Source organism: Bufo bufo, chromosome 1 (assembly GCF_905171765.1).
Source record: "Bufo bufo chromosome 1, aBufBuf1.1, whole genome shotgun sequence".
Taxonomy (NCBI): Eukaryota; Metazoa; Chordata; class Amphibia; order Anura; family Bufonidae; genus Bufo; species Bufo bufo.
This window is the reverse complement of record NC_053389.1, coordinates 220,748,914-220,774,230: the sequence shown is the minus strand read 5'-3', so window position 1 is coordinate 220,774,230 and position 25,317 is coordinate 220,748,914. Positions and strand designations below refer to the sequence as shown.

At 43.1% G+C, this 25,317-nt stretch overlaps 1 protein-coding gene across 1 annotated transcript in view; it reads right to left on the bottom strand.

Moving 5' to 3' along the window:
- The window catches only part of LOC121003602 (solute carrier organic anion transporter family member 1C1-like), a 216,530-nt gene that overhangs the window by 132,300 nt on the left and 58,913 nt on the right, over positions 1 to 25,317 (bottom strand). The window contains exon 2 of the mRNA XM_040435465.1: positions 10,022 to 10,161. Coding sequence (XP_040291399.1) covers positions 10,022 to 10,147 — 126 coding nt within the window. The 5' untranslated portion in view covers positions 10,148 to 10,161. The remainder of the gene's footprint in view (positions 1 to 10,021; positions 10,162 to 25,317) is intronic.

Below are 25,317 nucleotides of genomic sequence, written 5' to 3'. Positions count from 1 at the left end.
ACCCCATCCATCTTTACCATGTCTAATTTTAAGAACTTGTAAACCCTTAGCTAATTCCCATAGCTGCAAAAGTGTAACTCTGTTTTTGCCTGGACCTACCATGTCATCTGACATATGATGGCTGTAGCGTTATTAAGGGATCTAGAGCTGTAAAATTAGCAATTTGAAAAAAAGGTCCATCCAACACAGCAAATTTCTTTTTTATTTCCTCAGGAGACAACCATGAGACAATATGGTCTATGAGACAGTAGAACGGAGCAGGGGGTCGCAAAGTGATACTGAGAGAGGCCTGTGGCTTGCGTCCCAGACGGCTGTGAGGAGTCAGGTGAGTATTTTATTTTTATTTTTTTCCTTCACTCTCCTTTGAGGGGGAAGGGGGGAGGGGATAGTACTGGGGGCACTATGTTGATGGCATTATAACTGCAGGGATGCTACAGAAGGGCATTTATACCTACTTGGGGCACTACCGAGGGGCATTTATACTTACTGGGGCACTACAGAGGGGCATTTATCTACCGGGCGCTATAGGAGACATTATAATTACTGGGGGCGCTCTAGGGAGCACGTAACTTACTAGGAGCCCTATACTTATACTTGGGGCACATAAGGGGGAGTTATAACTACTGGGAACGCTACAAGGGGCATTCTTATTGAGGGGCCTTTTTTACTACTGGTGCCACTATGGGGCATTATTAGTACTTGGGGGTTTGTAGGGGCATTATTATTATTATTATTATTAGGCACAATATGGAGGACACTACTACTAATGGGCACTCCCAGGGAGTTTCATCACTGTAGGGAACACCATCACAAATGAGGGCACTCTGAGAGAGGATTATTACAACTGGTAGGACTTTTAGGAGTAGTTTGGGGACTATTTGTATGGCACTATTTTTATGTGGTGTAATCTTTTGGGCATTTGGGAGCACAGTGGGCACAGTATTAGGGGTAGCAGAAGGATAACACTGTTGGGGCACCAGGATCAGGATGATGGGAAGGAGAGAAATCGAAGATACCTGTATGGTAAACGCTGCAGAGATGAGATCTGGCTGAAAGAAGTCATCATGGCGGTCTGGGCCAAATGGAAAAGATAAAGAAAGGAAATGTATACAACAGAGGAGTAGGTGTTACTGGATGTAATAGATAAGTGGTGCTATGTGTGTGATTGCACTGAATGTAATGTCAATCTAAATATGTCTTTAGCACTGGGGCTGGGGGTTTGGATCGAAAATGTAAAGAGGTATTCCGGTGGGTTGACTATTAGATCATGAGAACTGAGTACCCATATCCCCTGCTGCCCCCTGAAAAGAACAAAGCAGCCAGTTGGTCATTTGTGCGGCAGCTCCATTCTTTTCTATGGGAATTCCGAAGATAGCCAACCACTGTACTCAGCTGTCTACAGAACTCATAGAAATGAATAGAGCAGCCACGTGCATGTGCGACTGGCCACTCCATTTTTTTCAAAGGGCTGCAGCGGTTACGGGGCCCCATTCTCGTGATCTAATAGTTAGCCCCTATCCTATGGATAGTGGATAACCAACCAAAATACTATTTTAATACATATGCATTGGGGCTTGAGTCCTTAAATTTTTTTGAGTCCCTAGCAACCCGTGCAAAAGTACTGGCTTTGGACTGAACATACAGTACAGACCAAAAGTTTGGACACACCTTCTGATTCAAAGAGTTTTCTTTATTTTCATGACTATGAAGGCATCAAAACTATGAATTAACACATGTGGAATTATATACATAACAAACAAGTGTGAAACAACTGAAAATATGTCATATTCTAGGTTCTTCAAAGTAGCCACCTTTTGCTTTGATTACTGCTTTGCACACTCTTGGCATTCTCTTGATGAGCTTCAAGAGGTAGTCCCCTGAAATGGTCTTCCAACAGTCTTGAAGGAGTTCCCAGAGATGCTTAGCACTTGTTGGCCCTTTTGCCTTCACTCTGCGGTCCAGCTCCCCCAAACCATCTCGATTGGGTTCAGGTCCGGTGACTGTGGAGGCCAGGTCATCTGGCGCAGCACCCCATCACTCTCCTTCATGGTCAAATAGCCCTTACTTTCAAAGTTTTCCCAATTTTTCGTCTGACTGACTGACCTTAATTTCTTAAAGTATTGATGGCCACTCGTTTTTCTTTACTTAGCTGCTTTTTTCTTGCCATAATACAAATTCTAACAGTCTATTCAGTAGGACTATCAGCTGTGTATCCACCTGACTTCTCCTCAACGCAACTGATGGTCCCAACGCCATTTATAAGGCAAGAAATCCCACTTATTAAACCTGACAGGGCACACCTGTGAAGTGAAAACCATTTCAGGGGACTACCTCTTGAAGCTCATCAAGAGAATGCCAAGAGTGTGCAAAGCAGTAATCAAAGCAAAAGGTGGCTACTTTGAAGAACCTAGAATATGACATATTTTCAGTTGTTTCACACTTGTTTGTTATGTATATAATTCCACATGTGTTAATTCATAGTTTTGATGCCTTCAGCGTGAATCTACAATTTTCCTAGTCATGAAAATAAAGAAAACTCTTTGAATGAGAAGGTGTGTCCAAACTTTTGGTCTGTACTGTATTTTTGACTAGAAGTAAAAACCTTAGGTCCTTAGTAATATTGGATAGAGACATATATAATTCTGTTAAAGAACTAAACCCTGCAGTAGGCATTGTAGAACCACATTTTTAGAGGCTATACTGTAGTCTTGTGAGAATATACTGCACCACAAAGTTGGATTGAATTGATTGATAGAGTGAAGCATAGCTACTGTATATTAAAAGAATGTATCTGGAAGTGGAAAGTGGAGGTTGCCTTTGCTCTGCAAGAAGCAAATGTAAATTGCTAATAAGAACTGTACCTACTCCCAAGGGCACGTGTATTTGCGCTTTGCCAAAAGTTTAATTAATGACATGATTACTGGTTCAATCCGGCCTTTTCATTGTAAAGCAATGGGTCAGCTCCCATCTACCTGCCTTGCACCCAACATCACACCAACACACCAAGGACACCCCTAACTATCAACAGGCAAGAGACCCCTCACCTCTGGGGTATGCCCCAAAGGGAAGAAAGGGTGTGGCACTCCCTTCACTTTGTGCATGGCCTGGGGAGTGCTGGAGCAGACAGAATAGAAAAGAGGGGATAAGTGGCATACTTGACGTGTCATCTTTGATATACAGTCCCTGACAAAAGTCTTGTCGCTTCTCTATTTTGTAGAAACTCCTGCTATTAACCTGACTTTTAATTAATCAATTGGTGTTAGAAATAGCTCATATGAAAAGCTAAAGCCCTCCCAAATGATGATTAATGCACTGAAATAAATTAGTTTCACTGAAAAAAAGATTTATAATTTAATCAAGACAGGTCAAATTTTGGCAAGACAAAAGTTTTGTCGCCTATACAGAAATTGAACAACTTTACTGCAAATCCAAAAATATGTCAGCAAATTAACCACCTCAGCCCCCAGTGCTTAAACACCCTGAAAGACCAGGCCACTTTTTACACTTCTGACCTACACTACTTTCACCGTTTATTGCTCGGTCATGCAACTTACCACCCAAATGAATTTTACCTCCTTTTCTTCTCACTAATAGAGCTTTCATTTGGTGGTATTTCATTGCTGCTGACATTTTTACTTTTTTTGTTATTAATCGAAATTTAACGATTTTTTTGCAAAAAAAATGACATTTTTCACTTTCAGTTGTAAAATTTTGCAAAAAAAACGACATCCATATAGAAATTTTGCTCTAAATTGATAGTTCTACATGTCTTTGATAAAAAAAAAATGTTTGGGTAAAAAAAAAATGGTTTGGGTAAAAGTTATAGCGTTTACAAACTATGGTACAAAAATGTGAATTTCCGCTTTTTGAAGCAGCTCTGACTTTCTGAGCACCTGTCATGTTTCCTGAGGTTCTACAATGCCCAGACAGTACAAACACCCCACAAATGACCCCATTTCTGAAAGTACACACCCTAAGGTATTCGCTGATGGGCATAGTGAGTTCATAGAACTTTTTATTTTTTGTCACAAGTTAGCGGAAAATGATGATTTTTTTTTTTTTTTTTTTTTCTTACAAAGTCTCATATTCCACTAACTTGTGACAAAAAATAAAAAGTTCTATGAACTCACTATGCCCATCAGCGAATACCTTGGGGTCTCTTCTTTCCAAAATGGGGTCACTTGTGGGGTAGTTATACTGCCCTGGCATTCTAGGGGCCCAAATGTGTGGTAAGGAGTTTGAAATCAAATTCTGTAAAAAATGACCTGTGAAATCCGAAAGGTGCTCTTTGGAATATGGGCCCCTTTGCCCACCTAGGCTGCAAAAAAGTGTCACACATCTGGTATCTCCGTACTCAGGAGAAGGTGGGGAATGTGTTTTGGGGTGTCATTTTATATATACCCATGCTGGGTGAGAGAAATATCTTGGCAAAAGACAACTTTTCCCATTTTTTTATACAAAGTTGTCATTTGACCAAGATATTTATCTCACCCAGCATGGGTATATGTAAAAAGACACCCCAAAACACATTCCTCAACTTCTCCTGAGTACGGGGATACCAGATGTGTGACACTTTTTTGCAGCCTAGGTGGGCAAAGGGGCCCATATTCCAAAGAGCACCTTTCGGATTTCACTCCTCATTTTTTCCTGAATTTGATTTCAAACTCCTTACCACACATTTGGGCCCCTAGAATACCAGGGCAGTATAACTACCCCACAAGTGACCCCATTTTGGAAAGAAGAGACCCCAAGGTATTCCGTGAGGGGCATGGCGAGTTCCTAGAATTTTTTATTTTTTGTCACAAGTTAGTGGAAAATGATGATTTTTTTTTTTTTTTTTCATACAAAGTCTCATATTCCACAAACTTGTGACAAAAAATAAAAACTTCCATGAACTCACTATGCCCATCAGCGAATACCTTGGGGTCTCTTCTTTCCAAAATGGGGTCACTTGTGGGGTAGTTATACTGCCCTGGCATTCTAGGGGCCCAAATGTGTGGTAAGTAGGTAAATGACCTGTGAAATCCGAAAGGTGCTCTTTGGAATGTGGGCCCCTTTGCCCACCTAGGCTGCAAAAAAGTGTCACACATCTGGTATCTCTGTATTCAGGAGAAGTTGAGGAATGTGTTTTGGGGTGCCTTTTTACATATACCCATGCTGGGTGAGATAAATATCTTGGTCAAATGCCAACTTTGTATAAAAAAATGGGAAAAGTTGTCTTTTGCCAAGATATTTCTCTCACCCAGCATGGGTATATGTAAAATGACACCCCAAAACACATTCCCCAACTTCTCCCGATTACGGAGATACCAGATGTGTGACACTTTTTTGCAGCCTAGGTGGGCAAAGGGGCCCATATTCAAAACAGCACCTTTCGGATTTCACAGGTCATTTTTTACAGAATTTGATTTCAAACTCCTTACCACACATTTGGGCCCCTAGAATGCCAAGGCAGTATAACTACCCCACAAGTGACCCCATTTTGGAAAGAAGAGACCCCAAGGTATTCGCTGATGGGCATAGTGAGTTCATGGAACTTTTTATTTTTTGTCACAAGTTAGTGGAATATGAGACTTTGTATGAAAAAAAAAAAAAAAAAAAAATAAGCATTTTCCACTAACTTGTGACAAAAAATAAAAAATTCTAGGAACTCGCCATGCCCCTCACGGAATACCTTGGGGTGTCTTCTTTCCAAAATGGGGTCACTTGTGGGGTAGTTATACTGCCCTGGCATTTTCCAGGGGCCCTAATGTGTGGTAAGTAGGTAAATGACCTGTGAAATCCTAAAGGTGCTCTTTGGAATATGGGCCCCTTTGCCCACCTAGGCTGCAAAAAAGTGTCACACATGTGGTATCGCCGTATTCAGGAGAAGTTGGGGAATGTGTTTTGGGGTGTCATTTTACATATACCCATGCTGGGTGAGAGAAATATCTTGGCAAAAGACAACTTTTCCCATTTTTTTATACAAAGTTGGCATTTGACCAAGATATTTCTCTCACCCAGCATGGGTATATGTAAAATGACACCCCAAAACACATTCCCCAACTTCTCCTGAGTACGGCGATACCAGATGTGTGACACTTTTTTGCAGCCTAGATGCGCAAAGGTGCCCAAATTCCTTTTAGGAGGGCATTTTTAGACATTTGGATACCAGACTTCTTCTCACGCTTTGGGGCCCCTAGAATGCCAGGGCAGTATAAATACCCCACATGTGACCCCATTTTGGAAAGAAGACACCCCAAGGTATTCAATGAGGGGCATGGCGAGTTCATAGAAATTTTTTTTTTTTGGCACAAGTTAGCGGAAATTGATATTTTTTATTTTTTTCTCACAAAGTCTCCCGTTCCGCTAACTTGGGACAAAAATTTCAATCTTTCATGGACTCAATATGCCCCTCACGGAATACCTGGGGGTGTCTTCTTTCCGAAATGGGGTCACATGTGGGGTATTTATACTGCCCTGGCATTCTAGGGGCCCTAAAGCGTGAGAAGAAGTCTGGAATATAAATGTCTAAAAAATTTTACGCATTTGGATTCCGTGAGGGGTATGGTGAGTTCATGTGAGATTTTATTTTTTGACACAAGTTAGTGGAATATGAGACTTTGTAAGAAAAAAAAAAAAAAATTCCGCTAACTTGGGCCAAAAAAATATCTGAATGGAGCCTTACAGAGGGGTGATCAATGACAGGGGGGTTGATCAATGACAGGGGGGTTGATCAATGACAGGGGGGTGATCAATGACAGGGGGGTGATCAGGGAGTCTATATGGGGTGATAACCACAGTCATTGATCACGCCCGTGTAAGGCTTCATTCAGACGTCCGGATGCGTTTTGCGGATCCGATCCATCTATCAGTGCATCCGTAAAAATCATGCGGACATCTGAATGGAGCTTTACAGGGGGGTAATCAATGACAGGGGGGTAATCAATGACAGGGGGGTAATCAATGACAGGGGGGTGATCAGGGAGTCTATATGGGGTGATCACCACAGTCATTGATCATGCCCCTGTAAGGCTTCATTCAGACGTCCGGATGCGTTTTGCGGATCCGATCCATCTATCAGTGCATCCGTAAAAATCATGCGGACGTCTGAATGGAGCTTTACAGGGGGGTAATCAATGACAGGGGGGTGATCAGGGAGTCTATATGGGGTGATCACCACAGTCATTGATCACGCCCCTGTAAGGCTTCATTCAGACGTCCGGATGCGTTTTGCGGATCCGATCCATCTATCAGTGCATCCGTAAAAATCATGCGGACGTCTGAATGGAGCTTTACAGGGGGGTAATCAATGACAGGGGGGTAATCAATGACAGGGGGGTGATCAGGGAGTCTATATGGGGTGATCACCACAGTCATTGATCATGCCCCTGTAAGGCTTCATTCAGACGTCCGGATGCGTTTTGCGGATCCGATCCATCTATCAGTGCATCCGTAAAAATCATGCGGACATCTGAATGGAGCTTTACAGGGGGGTAATCAATGACAGGGGGGTGATCACCACAGTCATTGATCATGCCCCTGTAAGGCTTCATTCAGACGACCGGATGCGTTTTGCGGATCCGATCCATGTATCAGTGCATCCGTAAAAATCATGCGGACATCTGAATGGAGCTTTACAGGGGGGTGATCAGGGAGTCTATATGGGGTGATCACCACAGTCATTGATCATGCCCCTGTAAGGCTTCATTCAGACGTCCGGATGCGTTTTGCGGATCCGATCCATCTATCAGTGGATCCGTAAAAATCATGCGGACGTCTGAATGGAGCTTTACAGGGGGGTAATCAATGACAGGGGGGTAATCAATGACAGGGGGGTGATCAGGGAGTCTATATGGGGTGATCACCACAGTCATTGATCACGCCCCTGTAAGGCTTCATTCAGACGTCCGGATGCGTTTTGCGGATCCGATCCATCTATCAGTGGATCCGTAAAAATCATGCGGACGTCTGAATGGAGCTTTACAGGGGGTTGATCAATGACAGGGGGGTAATCAATGACAGGGGGGTGATCAGGGAGTCTATATGGGGTGATCAGGGGTGATTAGGGGTGATCAGGGGCTAATAAGGGGTTAATAAGTGACGGGGGGGGTGTAGTGTAGTGTAGTGGTGCTTGGTGCTACTTTACTGAGCTACCTGTGTCCTCTGGTGGTCGATCCAAACAAAGGGGACCACCAGAGGACCAGGTAGCAGGTATATTAGACGCTGTTATCAAAACAGCGTCTAATATACCTGTTAGGGGTTAAAAAAAAACACATCTCCAGCCTGCCAGCGAACGATCGCCGCTGGCAGGCTGGAGATCAACTCTCTTACCTTCCGTTCCTGTGAGCGCGCGCGCCTGTGTGCGCGCGTTCACAGGAAGTCTCGCGTCTCGCGAGATGACGCGTATATGCGTGACTGTGCGCAGGGCTGCCACCTCCGGAACGCGATCCTGCGTTAGGCGGTCCGGAGGTGGTTAAGTAGTGGTGCTGTGAGATCCAAATTTTATATCTTGTATGACTTCCATGAGCTTGAAGGACAGCATCCATGCAGTTTGACAAGGATTCATACAATTTATTGATGAAGTCATCAGGAATAGCAAAGAAAATAGTCTTGCATGCCTCCTAGAGTTCATCAATATTCTTTGGTTTCGTCTTCCATGCTTCCTCTTTCATCCTACACCACATATGCTCAATGATGTTCATGTCTGGTGACTGGGCTGGCCAATCCTGGAGCATCTTGATCTTCTTCGCCTTAAGGAACTTTGATGTGGAGATGGAAGTATGCGATGGAGCACCATCCTGCTGCAGAATTTGGCCTTTTTTATGGTTGGGAATATAAGCGGTAGCTAAGATTTCTTGGTATTTTAGACTATTGATATTGCCTTCCACCCTGCAGATCCCTCACACACCCCCATACTGGATGTAACCCCAGACCATGATTTTGCCTCCACCAAACTTCACAGTTTTCTGGGTAAATCTCGGCTCCATGCATGTTCCAGTAGGTCTCCTGCAATATTTGCGGCGACTGTGGTGTAATTCAACAGAAGATTCATCTGAAAAATCCACCTTCTGCCACTTTTCCAGCGACCATCCTTTTGGCAGGCTGTGGGCCTTGGCAAATGCCACACGGTTTTTCAATTGTCTTTTGTTTAGTGCTGGCTTATGGGCACTGATTCGACCATGGAGGCCATTTCGAGACAGAATCTGACAAACTGTTCTGGTTGACACATGGACTTCAGGTGACCAGGTCTCGTGGAGCTCTGCTGCAGTGAAAAATGGGCTGGCCTTGGATTTTCGAGCCAACAAACGGTCCTCTCAAGCAGTTGTCTTGCGGGGTCGGCCTGACCTGGCCTTGTCCAAAACGTCTCCAGTCTCTTCAAATCTTTTTTTTATCCTCTGAACTTGACGCTGAGACACATTGAAGGTGTCTGCCACATCAGCAGTGGATCTGGTCTTCAACCTCTTGATAATCAACACTTTAGTCTCCGGGTGAATCTTAGGCATGTTTGCAGAGGTCTAGTTGCAGTTGATGTGAAGGTCTAGTGTACTGGGGTTCTTTTTATACACACCTGAGACCTAATTGATCCATTATTAGTCACAGGTGAAGCTCATATGACAAGGCGACAACACTTATGTCTTGGCAAAAATTTACTCAATGGGCATTACCAAGCTGTGAATATTAGAATACTTTTTGTCAGTTTTGTTTTGCACTGAAACATTATTACAAAAGCTGTTGGGATTAAAATGATCGATTTCTTGTAACAAAATCTTGATTAGAAATATATTTTAGCAGCACTTCAGGTCAATTTGTACACAAGCGACAAGACTTTTGTCATCGACTGAATTAGTTTTTAGAAAATAGTGACTTTCAGTCAAGAAATCAGAGCTTTGACCCGTCACCTGGCTCTGTCCTCATCCTCTTATCTTCTGCAATACCCAGGGCTAAAGTCTCATTCCTCAAAGGGTTTTGTCTGTTTGTGTGTGGGGGGGTATTCTATTTTATCACCCCTTGTAATAATCAACCATGAAACTGGTGTTACCTTTATTGATGCACAGCAGGATGGTTTCTTCTTCTGGTGGGCTGGAACAGTCTCATCCTGGGCATCCTTGGCAACTGTGCTGATGTTCAGGTTGTTGAACTCGCCGCATTCTTTCTCCACCTCCATGTTACACAATTATCCTATGCACAGATAAATATGGAATCGATAATTAGCATGTAATGACAAGCGCATGAGCAAAGTTAGTTAGTTTATATACAGTGGATATAAAAAGTCTACACACCCCTGTTAAAATGTGTTCTTTTGGTGATGTGCAGTGTTATTTTTACACCAAACATATCTTTTGGAATTATGGCCAAAAAGTTCAACCTTGGTTTCATCAGACCATAACACCTTTTTCCACATGCTTTTGGGAGACTTCAGATGTGTTTTTGCAAAATGTAGCCTGACTTCGATGTTTTTCTTCATTTAACCGCTCAGATGCCGTGTTCAGCACTGATCGCGGCATCTGATACTCACATTCAGGTGCTCAGGGGTTAATCCAGGGTTAAAAAAAAAAATTATACTCATGGAATGTCATCATTGAAGACGTCACCATGTGTGGCGCATCATGTGGTGACGTCTTCAAGCTCGCCGCAGGTCCTTTGGCAGGTTTCTTTCAATCAAGAAGGGAGTAGACGGCCTTTCCACAATCAAGTGGATGAGGTAAGTATCATGTTTTTTACTTTTAGCCACCATTTGATGAAAAAAATTATTCCTTGCTAAGAAGCACAAGGAAATTCGGCTTTGTGACACATCAAATTTTTCCTGAAATTCGGATTGCAGTCCACTTTGGATACTTAGATTCACTCAAAACTAGTTATTAGTGTTGAGCCATTTAAAATAAAATGAATTGATTTCAATCCAAATTTTAGCAAAAATGTAATTCACCACGAATCCAAATTTCCTCGCCCTTTGGGGTAACAAATAGTTTTTTTCCTAAAATAGTGGCTGCATATGTTACAAAGTGAAAGTAAGAAGCCTGGGAATGCGATATGACCCATAATGCTGTGCAGCCAGCCAAGCCTCATCTCGCACGGTCGCTGCCATTTCACTCTGAACTGAGCATAGGGAGAGATGTGGCAAGTGCTAGGGACAGTGTGTTAGAAAGCTTTTAATTGTAGAATATTGTATAGGGACAGTGTAGGGGAGAATTTTTAGACACTGTAGGGAGAGCATAGGGAGACTGCAGGGACTGCAGGCAGAGTGTAATCGCCATGTGCATCCTGTTTATCTGCAGCGACTTACCGTGCATCAGACTCATTGTCAACAAGTGGTCTAATATATACTGTAGGTGCATTTATTTAGTTCATCTGCTGCACCATTCATACTTAATTTTTTCGGTTATACATAAATTTATTGTGCGTCAGGCTCAGCGTCAACAGGCAGTGTGATATATAGGCACATTTATCTAGTTCACTTGCTGCGCCATTAATACTTACTCTGCTCTGTTATAGATAGACACATTTGGGGTCATTTATCAAACTGGTGTAAAATAGAACTGGCTTAGTTGCCCATAGCAACCAATAAGATTCCACCTTTTATTTTCCAAAGGAGCTGTGAAAAATGAAAGATGGAATCTGATTGGTTGCTATGGGCAACCAAGCTAGTTATACTTTACACCAATTTGATAAATTACCCCAATTGATTAGTGGATAAACAATTCTTTTAGGCCCTGATTCACAAATTGGGGTTATACACCTGCCTCATTCTACTGTTTGTGGCGTGTCCACATTGATATTTAACCGCTTCTGTTAGCCAAACAGTTATTGTGATTTAGTGTTACAGAGCGGTCTTGTTTAACACCCCGTGGGCAGAGCAAATAAATTGATTCTTCGCACAGAAAAGTTGCCCACGAGTTGCTAATTATTTTTCGCCTGAAAAATTATTCTTTTAGCGAAAAATTTGTTTTTTAGTGAATAAATTTGTTTTTTACCAAATAAATTAGTTTGCTTCAGTATTACAATCCCTGATCCCTATGACAAACGATGTTCAGCGGGTAACCCGCACAGGTTGGCAAAGGGTAGACACACAGTGATCCCTTTAGTGCAGCGCATGTGCTGTACATGTAAGGGCATCACAGAACAGTTAGTGCTGAACGCCACTTAGCCCTCCAGGAAGTCTGATGCGGAACGTCTGGGGTCAAATAACTCCTTGTATTAGGGTTAAAACCACATAGGTCAAACTTGATGGATGGTTCAAACATGGCAGCTGGATTATTGCCATATAGGAGGAGTGTCATTGGTTATTGCAATGAACCACACAAATCACTCCACCAACTAGACCTAAATTCATCATTATTAATATGTTCTTTTGGTGGAAAAATATAGTCTGCTTCGTTATTGCAATCATTCATGGTCAGAGCTACGACAGTATTACCAGACAAATCGCTCCACCAACTGGACCCAAATTCTCATCATTCCTAGCTACCATGTTCTTTTATGAAAAGTTTTATTATGCATCACTGACAGCCTCAACAAATTTTAAACAAATTCAATGTCACTGTGCAGTTGTCACGGCCAGTGGTTTGTTTTGTGACACTTTCCTTCACTTGGTTGCCCGTTCAACGTGTGGTGTTGTGTGCATGTGGTGGCAGTGTCTCAGCCCTATGGCTGATCCCCAGGACATGATTGCCACGCATGCCGTTGCCCGCGGCAACAGGTGAAGTGTGTTTGTTTATGTGTGTATTCCCCTTTAAGAGTCCGTCTTCCCTTGCCTGGTGTTGGAAGGGTTAACCTCCTTCCTAGTGTGTGTGTGCACTGGGTGTGTCTGACTGTGAGTATGACCACAATGGCTCCTCATGTGGCGGTTCCCTCGAAAGAGGGTGCAGCATGTACTGCCATCTGCGGATGGGGTGCATGCGCGTTCTCCGGAGGGAGAGCATTATGGGGGTTTCAGCGTTTACGGCGCGGTGAGTGGCATTCCCCGCCATTCCTTTCTTACCGTTGTCCGTGTTGGTGTCCCCTTGTTTGTCATTCCCCTCCCCTTGTTTTTTTTATGCCTCACCAACTTTCCCCTTTTGTTGTTGGGAGGGGCTTTGAGGGGTGGGAGTATCCCGCCTTCGGAAGAGGGCGCAGCATGTGGCGCCTGCCGCTTTCTGGCCCACATGCTTATCCTCCGGAGGGATGGTGTAAGGAGAACCCTTATACTGTGCAGTTCTCTGTGGCTGTTGCTGCAGTGTCTGTGAACTGACACTAGTGGTTGGGTTCCTCCTCGTCCACGTCTCAGTGGTTCGCTCACAGGTGTCGGTGTGGCTGGCTGCAGTCCTCGTTGGACTGGTTTTAGTGTGTGCTGGGAGAGGATGCATGCTGGCAGCGACTTTGTGGGAACCGTTTGCTGAGAGTGGACGCAGTGTTCAGTGCGGTCTCTCCGGGCTGTTTCTGTGCTGGTCTCTGGTCCCTGTTTGTTGTTCCAGGGGCTGGCAGTCAGCACCCTGGTCCCTGTGTGTTGTTCCTGGGGCTGGCAGCAGTCCTGAGGAGACTCACTGACACTGATCCTGCTCGTTTTTTCCCTTCCCCCTTCCATGTTTGGGGTCCCACACTTGTTTTCCCTTTTGTGTGGGTGAGGGGGCTTTGAGGGGTGAGAGTGTCACGGCCAGTGGTTTGTTTTGTGACACTTTCCTTCACTTGGTTGCCCGTGGCAACGTGTGGTGTTGTGTGCATGTGGTGGCAGTGTCTCAGCCCTATGGCTGATCCCCAGGACATGATTGCCACGCATGCCGTTGCCTGCGGCAACAGGTGGTGTGTTTGTTTATGTGTGTATTCCCCTTTAAGAGTCCGTCTTCCCTTGCCTGGTGTTGTAAGGGTTAACCTCCTTCCTAGTGTGTGTGTGTGCACTGGGTGTGTCTGACTGTGGGTGTGGCTACTTGGGCCTATAAAGCCTCAGTGAATATCACTTGTCTGAGGGGTACTTCAGCCATGGTTAGCTGGAGCAGCCTCCTGTGTATTCCATCTGCCAGTGGGGGCCACCCTTGTAGTCATAGGTTTATGTATGGTGTTTCGAAGATGTTTGTTTGGTCTTTATTTATTGCAGAATATGGTTTCCTGGGTTCCCGTGTGATGTCTGTGTGTGCGGTGTCCTTTGTGTTGTTTGTGGACAGCAGCACTTGCACATGGGTTCCAGGTTGTGTGTCTGTGGCAGGTAAGTGTGGTTCTAGTTGCACTTACCTGCCATTGCCATATGTCTGTTTATGTCCCCCTTTCTTTATAGCTTGGCCATTTTAGACTCCTGTTACTCCGTGTCCAGGAGGAACGGGCGGTCTACCCAGCTCCTAGTACAGGGATCGTTGGAGGGTCAGAATGGATCCAAGGTTCTTGAGCATGAGCCCTCCTACCTTCAATGGCGGCTCATGCAGCTAGGAGTCAGGGTCAGATTATGGAAGCTCTAGGAGGTGACCTGCTCTCTAATTCTGTGTTACTGGCCAAGTAGCGACCTTACATCTCCTGATACCGCACGGCTGAGGGTTTTCCCCATCCTCAGCCGTGACAGCAGTGCAACGAAATTTTAGCTCATGTGGATCCCTCCATAAGGTCCAGGATCCCTCCATACTATGAACTTAATGGTACTTTGCTTTCAAAATTTGGGTTAAAATCAGATGGGCCGAACTTGCTGGATGGATCAAACCTGGCGGCTGGATTATTACCATACGGGAGGAGCATTGTTGGTTATTGGAATGAACCACACAAATCACTCCACCAAGTCGACTCAAATTCATCATAGCTAATACGTTCTTTTAGTCAGTGTTTGGTCAGCGTTTTGCATCAGTATTTGATCAGATTTTGTACGGCAAAAGCAGGAATGGGTCCAAAACACAGATGAGATGCATAATTCTATTACATTTCATCTCTGACTGTTTTGGACCTACATCTATTTTTGGCTTACAATACAATTACTGATCAAATACTGATGCAAAACACTGACAAAATACTGACCGTCTGAAAGAGGCTTTATGGATGCTCAAAATATAGGATTGTTTTTTTATTATGTTCTTCCGATGGATCATAAGAACTGAAACATAAAGAGTGACGTTAACACAGCCTCCTCCCGGGCCCCATTTGTCATAGCTACTGCTACTGCTGCTGCCACCGTCCCCACTCTGTATTGGGGCCACTTTTTTCATGGATACTGCCACTGCTGCTGCCCCCGTCACCACCCTGTCATGGGGCCACTATTATCATGGTTACTGCCAATGCTGCTGCTGCCGCCACCAACCCCACTCTGTCATGGGGCCACTACTTGAATCTTGGGGCACTGCACGGTAAAGTCCACTGCAATAAATTAGAGCTGACGCGTTTATTGACCTGTAATACTGACGCACAGTAATTTCACAGCTAACAGAAAGGAGTAGCTATGAATCCTGGTGCTCAGCACAGTCATGTAGATGGCGATAAATTAAAACTGCCTTTAATACTGAAGACACAGTACCTAGAGAATGTATTAACTATGAATGTGGGTGCACGAGAATGTAAAGCACACGGGGATACCCTCTCCCTGCACTCTCCCTCCACTGTCCCTGCAGTTCCAAGCCTTCACACTAAGATTGGGCCACTAAGTGGGATGCATATGATTAGGCAGAGTGGCCTTGGTATACCAGATTTATCGCGATCCTTGGAACAAATTTAATTTCTTGAAGAACTTCAGCAAATTTTTCAAAACTTTGCTCATCTCTACTAGTTATTATCACTCTATCTACACTTTCCGCCTGGGGCATCTCATAGAGTCCCATGGCTTTCAGTATCACTTTTATGGTGACTGATGGGATATATGTGACTCCATTTTGTCTCATTTAGCCACGTGTATTACATTTGGTTAGTGCACTACAAAACCTCCCTCCCCCCTATGGAATGTGAGACACTTCCTTAAACTGTTTCATGAAATCCATACATGTTGAAAGTATGAACAGCCTTCTAGCCATAAAAGGACATCTGGCTCAAGTGTCTGCTAGCTTATGTGTATATACCTGATTGGTCAAATGCTGTTACTATGAGTCAGCTATGATGTTAATGCAGAGCTTATGTGTGACCATACTATTGGTCAAATACTAATGCTAACATATGATTGGATGTAAAGGAAGCTCAACCCCCTCTATTAAAACTGTTTGCCAGCTGTGAATAAACCAGAATGGATTGGAAATAGACATGTGTTCATGTGGTCTATCTTCTTCATTCTCCCGGTACCGGTAAGACTTAATTCCAGCTGATCACTGAAATCATGTGTCAGGGACACACGTTAGGCGAGAGAGTAAATTTTCCTTACAGATCTGGGGACTCAGTCCGGGATTGGGAGGGTCAACTCTTCAGGTCTACCGTGAAAGACATCAATTTTTGTCCGCCTTGGTCCTGGGAGCAATGACCAAAATCTCATCCAAGTAAGTCGAACCATCTATTTATGATTTCGGTGAATTGCGATGTCTGGGACACGCGCAAAAGCTCAGGGAGCTTGTTGATTTTAAGCGGCTCATATCATAGGGTCCATATCGTTAGGTAAAAATGTTGATTATAAGAGGCTTAGTAAGTCCATATCGTTAAGAGATAGTGCACTATATAAGGATATCTGTTCCGGGAACAGAAGGATACAAGCTTGAATTAACTCTTATGTATATATAGTATAAGTATTTTAGAAGTATTAAGATTATCTGTCTGTGTGAGATGTTGGCCGGGTGGTAAGTTTACGGTCGCATCCCGCTTTGAAATCATTCTGTTTCTATCACTGCCAACATGTAAACTTTGTTGCACGGTCTAGTCCCACAAATTATTTTCTAGTTAACACATGAGTAGACAATTGGGCAAGATGTGAGAATTGACAGTTAAAATGTGAAACAGAATGTTATGCCAGGCTGGCAGGGATGAAAGGCTGCAAAAAAAAGCTGTTAGAAGCTTACAGACTGGTTACATCAGAGCTCCTGTGATTGTGAAGGGGGGTTAGGGTGAGTGACAAGACACAGCAGAGTCAGGAAGTTAATTCATGGCAAGGGAAAAAGTGTCTCAGTGTTTGCAATTAGAAAGGGCTTGTGTTAAACGTTCAGAAATGAACTGGTTAAGTTTTGTTGCCCTAATGATCTGTGTGTGTTTAAATAGTGACGATTTATAGTCCTAGAATTAGAGATTACAGCACTAAAAGATGGACAGTTAATGCATAAGTGTATTGATAATTGAAGTTAGAGAAATGAAATGAGCAGCATTTCTTATTTCAAGATGGAGGATTTTGAATCCTATAGAGAACAAAGAAGTTGCCATGAGGCATCCCCCCCCCCCACCACATCTGCAGTAAACTCCAAAATGTCACTTGTAGTCCCACCAAAAAAAAAAAAAAAAATGTCTTCCTGTTCTGTCTGAGATGTGTTTTCAGAGAGAGCCCCCTCCCATCTCACCCCCCCTCCTCTGCTCAGGAATTTCATATGGGGGTTGAGGGGGGAGGGGGGCTGCTAATTGGTAATGCATAAGCAGCAATGTGAAGATACTAACCTGTGTTATCTATAAGATATTCCAGACAGGGCTCCAGTATTGATTGTATCTTTCCAAATTGTATGTTCCGATGGTTTAAAATGTGCCTGCAGTGATGATGCTAATTGGAAGTGTCCACTCGTATCAATCTAAGGTTGCACCCAATAAGTCCTTATTCAGATGTGAGTAAAAGTTTGAGGAACATGTGGTACAGCTGAACGTCTTGATGTATTGCTTTACTTCCCCTGTTTGAACACTCCTGAAATAGGAGACGCAAGGCAGAGGAAATGGGGGAAGGGTTAGTTATATAGAATAAGTAACGATGTGTGTAACACTAAACCAAAAAAAAACGACATGGCATATAAGATGATTTGTTAATTTTAACAAAATGACTGTATGATTAACATGTATATTGTTTTACAGCGACAGACCATCAGCAATTGCTGTGTTTGTCTGTGCTGCAAGTTTTGGGATGTAACAAAGAGATTGTGTGATTGGGTGAAAGATACATGATTCAGTGGAATGTGAATGGGTGTGGCTCTGAGTTGTATGTACGTAGCAGAGCTGTGTGTGTAATTCATATTTTATGTATAGGGGCGTGGTTATGAGCTGGTTTGTGAAGATGAGTACATGAAAATGTATATGAATGCGTATGGAATACGGTATTTGTTTTTAAATATGCGCATTAAGAATTTTATTTTATTTTCTTGGAAGTTTTTTGGTACCAACAGCATTGATCAAGCTGTACATTTTTATTTCAATGAAAAGTTTTTATGGGCCCTTTGTGTGTTCATGTCTGTATTGTCAGATCTGTTTGTTTCAATGTTTGCAGTTACATGTTACATGTTCAGTGTTGTGCTTAACATCAGAGCTCTGCTCGTATGGACAGCTAAGATACTAATGGCAGAACAGAAGACAGACCAAAGCGTCCGACTGAAAGGGGCGGACTTAGGTGACTCAGAGTGTCAGGAAGGAAATGTGAGCCCTCTATGGGAATAAATGGGGTACTGACAAGGACATACAGAACAGATTCCTTACCAGTAGAAACCATGGACAGGGAATACATCATGTCATGTATTTAGCATTATACTAGATTACCCAGTCAGCCTATTAGGGAGAGATTTGTTCATTAGGCTTAACTTGCAGGTATCAGCAAAGAATCAGGACATAAGAGTACACTCAGGTCTCATTCCAGTCTCTACACCAGTGCCACTGATTCTTGCAAACATACAGGACCACCCAGAATAACATTAACCTTGCATTATGGTCCTCAAATGAATATGACACAGGATTCATAGATTGCACATATTACAAAGCTACTGTGAAACCAGGTGTCATCTCAGTGTTCCAGAAACAATACCTGCTGTTAAAAGAGAAACTTGATGGGCTTAGGCCAATGATAAAGGAATTCCTACAAAAGGGAATCCTGGCAGAGGTGATTTCACCCTACAGCACGCCCGTGAATCCAGTGACAAAGGCAGATGGTGCTACCCGCTTTGTACAGGATTTAAGGGCCATCAACAACATCATTGTGCCTATAGCCCCTGTTGTACCTGATGTCACTTAATTATTATCTGCCATTCCAGCAGACGCTGTTTGGTTCAGTGTGATAGATCTGAAAAATGCTTTCTTTTCTATCCCAGTTGATAAGATAACCAGACTACTTTTTGCTTTTTCCTTTGACAGACGCCAACTGACCTGGTGCAGAGATGCCCCAGGGATATGCTGATTCACCTGTAGTGTACAGCATAGTCCTCCGAGCGATGTTAGAGTCATGGTACATCCCCCCCAAGGTTCTGTGCTGCTGCAATATGTTGATGATTTATTACTGTGTAGCATGTCAGCGGAGGCCAGCATTCAGGATGGTTTATCACTGTTATAATGGTTGTCAGGATGTGGTCACAAAGTGACACTTAAGCAAATGCAATGGTGTAAAATGCAGGTTGAATACTTGGGCTTTGTCCTCACAAAAGGTGAACGGAGAATCAGCGCAGAAAGAGTCCAGTCTATTGCGGGTTTGGTCGCCCCGCACACCAAGAAAGAAATGTTATCTTTCCTTGGTATGATAAACGGTAGACAATGGATTACTGGTTGCTCCCACTATTGACAATGTTTTGAGGCAAGCCACTCTGGATGGAAATCCAGATTTGATTAAATGGTCTTCTGAAATGTACAATGCATTTGATTATCTGAAATGTTCGCTCATGTCGAGTCCAGGGCTGGGCCTCCCTGACTATAATATGCCCTTCCACATGTTTGCACGCCAAAATTGTAAAACCATGGCGGGTGTACTGACACAAGAAAACGGAGGCAAGTTGCGTCCTTGTGTGTTTTTCTCAAAGGTAATGCCCACCTCTGTCCAGGGGATGCCGGCATGTCTGCGTTCTCTTGCAGCCTGTGCTATGATGGTAGAGTTGGCAACTCCTTTCACAATGTGACATTACACCATTTTGCACACCACTCATGATGTTGTAGGCCTACTCAAGGACATCCGCACTTAACACAGCAGGCAGCTGAGCTTATTGCACTCACTAGAGCATTTATTCTACATACTGATAGACCTGTCACCATTCATACTGAGAGTAGGTACACACATGGGGTAGTGTGGGACCATGGTATGATCTGGCAGAGGAGAGGATTCACGGCAGCAGATGGTAAGGATCATGTCTCACAGGGCAATGCGCTGGCAGTTAAGATGGCGAAATGAGTTGCCAAAAGCAACCTCACAGGTTTGTAAAACCATTGGGAGATGCCATGTTTGGCATCTCCAACCCCTGAGATGCTGCAAATACTTACTGATCTTCAGTGGTATGTCACTGAACAGGAACAGCAGGACTGGTGTTATCCAGTATTGCAGAAAAATCCTGAGATAGGATTAGTCTGCGAAGAGGGGAAGTTATGCATTCCCCAACACAGTGCTTCCATCTTAAGTAGCACATTTCCACAGAGTAGGACATTCCACAGAGTAGGACATAAACAGCATTGAGATACTCATGGGTAGGCCTTTCCCCACACCATGGGCAAGACGCCCCCTGGTGGTGAAGGAAGGGGACTTGGACCTGATCAGAGAGAAGTACTAATCTGATCAAAGTCCTCAGTAAAACTGAAGAAAAAGTGGCTTGTAAGTCTCCTTCTCTTTCACAGGAATCAACCCGTCCATTCCGGATAGGCAACCAGGTGATGATCAAGATCTTAAAGAAGGGAAAGGAACCAGGAAGTTTCACCTACGGACAACCCACCGAGGTAGTCGTGATCACCAGAACAGCGGTCCTCACTGAACAATCGCCCACGTGGATCCACGCCACAAGGATTAAGGTGGTGAAGAAAAGAGAGGTACTAACGGGGGCAGACAGCCCTGACCTCCAACGAGGCCCAGAGGTACTAATGGAGGCAGACAGCCTTGACCTCGAAGAAGATACAGAAGGGGTACTAACGGAGGCAGACAGCCTCGACCCCCAACAAGATGACGCAGTCGGGAAATTCCTCGAGATGGCTGAGATGTAGTGCCTTAATAATTGTAATTTTGTGTCTCCTACTTACTGTCCCATGGCTGTGGAACAGACAGATATACCTGGAAACAGAATGCAGAGGGGAAGACAGTCTATGCAAGACAAAGGAGAACTTATGGCTATACCTGGCCAAAACTCTGAACTTAACTGACTTTTGTCTCCAAACCACTTTATCGGCATCTAACATTTTGGAGACATGTCTGGTAGCAGTCCCCACCCCACTAGACGTATGGACGGAGCTCCTACGTTCCCAATGGAATGACGCAGATATGGAGGATCATGATGTTAAATATGGATATGTAAATCCTTATCATGCTTGTTATGACTGTCCTACATATGAGAATCTGCAGAGTAATATGATAGAAGTAATTACAGGTCTTGTCACAGCAGCAGAAATATGTTATAACTTCACCTGTGATGAGACACTATTGCCTCCCTGCATACAAGCAAAAATGCAGAATAAGATTAAGCCAAATATTTGTGATAGAGATTTAGGTAGTTGTAAAAAGATAATATCAGGAAAGAATATGCAATGTAATATTACAAAAACAGTACCATCCCTAGACAAACATGTACCTCTACCAGCAGGATGGGTATTGGCCTGTGGGAATACTAGTCACACATATATACCGGCCAATATTACAGAGGGACCCTGTACAATAGCTAGGTTGACATTAGCAATGATACCACTATTTCCAGCAATGCAGACACGACACACGAGAGACACTTCCCTACAGTTACCAGAAAATTGTGATTATAATGTGAATCTCCTCTCTAGATCAGAATATATGAGTTTAGGGGTATCTTTGATAGGAGTACCAGGGTTGGCCATATATAACCACAGGACAATATCAAAACTTGCCTGTTTTATGATAAAACAGATAAATGTCACTAGTGCAGTTCTGCAAGATATGCTGCTGGATATACAATCGTATGAAAAGGCTATCTTGCAGAATAGGGCAACTATTGACTATTTATTTCTCCAGCATGGTATAGGATGCTCAGCGTTCGCAGGGATGTGTTGTTTCAATTTATTAGATCACTCCCGTGGAATAAAAGATAAAATAGGCCAATTAGAGGAGATGAGAAAACATATAAAACAGGATGTTGACCAAGGTTGGTGGGACTGGCTTTTTGGCTGAATACCTGACTTTGGTCAAATAAGATATGTTTTAGGAGTGGCACTCGCCGTGGTCGCTGCAATAGTGGGTCTCTGCTGTTGTCTACAGTGTGTGCCCTCCTTTCTTACCATATGTCAAAAAGGTGGCCGAAAGAGGGGTACACTCAACATTCCTCTATACTCCGGTAGAGGTAGAAGAGGCAAACACAACCTCAACAAAGCCTGAGGATTATACTGCTGAAGGGTATATGGAATACCTAAAGGCTTATAAGCAAACCAAGGCAGAGCAGAGAAAGAACCATATAGTATATATATATATATAAGGTTCTAAGAGGGGATTTGATGGGATATATGTGACTCCATTTTGTCTCATTTAGCCACGTGTATTACATTTGGTTAGTGCACTACAAAACCTCCCTCCCCCCTATGGAATGTGAGACACTTCCTTAAACTGTTTCATGAAATCCATACATGTTGAAAGTATGAACAGCCTTCTAGCCATAAAAGGACATCTGGCTCAAGTGTCTGCTAGCTTATGTGTATATACCTGATTGGTCAAATGCTGTTACTATGAGTCAGCTATGATGTTAATGCAGAGCTTATGTGTGACCATACTATTGGTCAAATACTAATGCTAACATATGATTGGATGTAAAGGAAGCTCAACCCCCTCTATTAAAACTGTTTGCCAGCTGTGAATAAACCAGAATGGATTGGAAATAGACATGTGTTCATGTGGTCTATCTTCTTTATTCTCCCGGTACCGGTAAGACTTAATTCAAGCTGATCACTGAAATCATGTGTCAGGGACACACGTTAGGCGAGAGAGTAAATTCTCCTTACAGTGACGACACACAAATCTACCTCTCTGGTCCAGACATCACCACCTTATTATCCAGAATCCCACAATGCCTATCTTACATATCATCCTTCTCCTCTCGCTTTCTAAAACTTAACATGGATAAAACAGAATTCATCATCTTTCCCCCATCCTGCTGAACCCCCCCCAACAGACTCTCCCCGGTCCACCAAGTCCGCTGCCCTGGAGTGACCTTGGATTCTGCCCTCTCCTTCCGACCGCACATTCAAGCCCTTTCCACCACCTGCCGCCTCCAACTTAAAAAACATCTCCCGCGTCCACACTTTCCTCAACTTTGAATCTGCGAAAATGCTTGTACATGCCCTCATCATCTCCCGTCTAGACTACTGCAACATTCTCCTCTGTGGCCTTCCATCTAGCACTCTCGCACCCCTCCAATCTATCCTCCACTCTGCTGCACGACTAATCCACCTCTCACCCTGTTACTCCTCTGCCTCTCCCCTCTGCCAATCCCTTCACTGGCTCCCCATTGCCCAGCGAATTCAGTTTAAAATACTAACAAGGCCGTCCACAACCTGTCCCCTCCCTACATCTCTGAGCTACTTTCCCGATACATCCCCACACGCACTCTCCGATCCTCACAAGACCTCATTCTCTCCTCTTATCACCTCTTCCCACAATCACCTCTGCCTCTATACCACCATGACCAGCTTCACCCGCACCTATTGTGTTCTTCTCCCATACCATGTAGATTGTAAGCCCTCACGGGCAGGGCCCTCTCTCCTTCTGTACCAGTTTGTAACTCGTCTTGTTTATGCTTAGTGCAATTGTCTGTATTATGTATGTACGCCCCTTTTCATATGTACAGCGCTATGGAATGAATGGCGCTTTTTATAATAAATAATAATAATCTAAGTCGCTTGAAGCTCCAAATTCATCTGTTCTACATGTTACATTTGCATACAATCTTTGTGTGAACCCTATACTATTGTTAGACTATGTCTTATACTCCAGTGACATTCAGAGCTGGAGTCACAATTTTGCTAAACAATCTTTTTTTATACTCCAGTCACATCTACAGCTTCATTTACTATTTTGCTTTTATGGCTTATACCCTTCACATCTAGAGTTGCAGTCACAATCTTGCTTACACTTCAGTCACTCTCTTTCCTGCTGATATAGTATATGATGTCTTTTACTCCTGTCACAGCTAGAGAGAAATAGCAACATCTGAATTTTCAGGTTTTGAGTGGAGATTCTGAGAATGTGTTTTCATGACATATTGTACTTCATGTAAGTCGTACATTTGAGTCAATATATTTTACCTTTATTTGTAAAAAAAAAAAGAAATCCCAAATTTACAGAAAACTTCATGAAAATCCACTATTTTCTAAATTTGAATTTCTCAGCTTTTTGGAAGTTATTATTAACATGTCTACTTTATGTTGGCATGATTTTTTAGGATGTTAGAAGGCTTTGAATTTTAGAAGCAATATAGAAATTTTTAAAGAAAATTTCCAAGCCCCCTTTTTTAAGTAATAATTCAGTTATTAACCCCTTAAGGACATGGCCAAATTTCACCTTAAGGACCAGGCCATTTCTTGCTAATCTGACCAGTGTCACTTTAAGTGGTGATAACTTTAAAACGCTTTTACTTATCCAGGCCATTCTGAGATAGTTTTTTCATCACATATTGTACTTCATGACACTGGTAAAATGGAGTCCAAAAAATTCACTTTTATTTATAAAAAAAATACCACATTTGCCAAAAATTTGGAAAAATTTGCAAATTTCCAAGTTTCAATTTCTCTACTTCTATAATACATAGTAATACCTACTAAAATAGTTATTACTTTACATTCCCCATATGTCTTCTTCATGTTAGGATCATTTTGGAAATGACATTTTATTTTTGGGGGACGTTACAAGGCTTAGAAGTTTAGAAGTAAATATTGAAATTTCTCAGAAATTTTCAAAAACTAACTTTTTAAGGACCAGTTCAGGTCTGAAGTCACTTTGTGAGGCTAACATAATATAAACCACCCAAAAATGACCCCATTCTAGAAACTACACCCCTCAAGGTATTCTGCTGTACGGGCACATGGCAGGGCGCAGAAGGAAAGGAATGCCATTTGGTTTTTGGCCCTGATTCTGTAGTTTACAGAAACACCCCATATGTGGTCGTAAACCGCTGTACAGGCACACGGCAGGGCGCAGTAGGAAAGGAATGCCATACGGTTTTTGGAAGGCAGATTTTGCTGGACTGTTTTTTTTTTACACCATGTCCCATTTGAAGCCCCCCTGATGCACCCCTAGAGTAGAAACTCCATAAAAGTGACCCCATCTAAGAAACTACACCCCTCAAGGTATTCAAAACTGATTTTACAAACGATATTAACCCTTTAGGT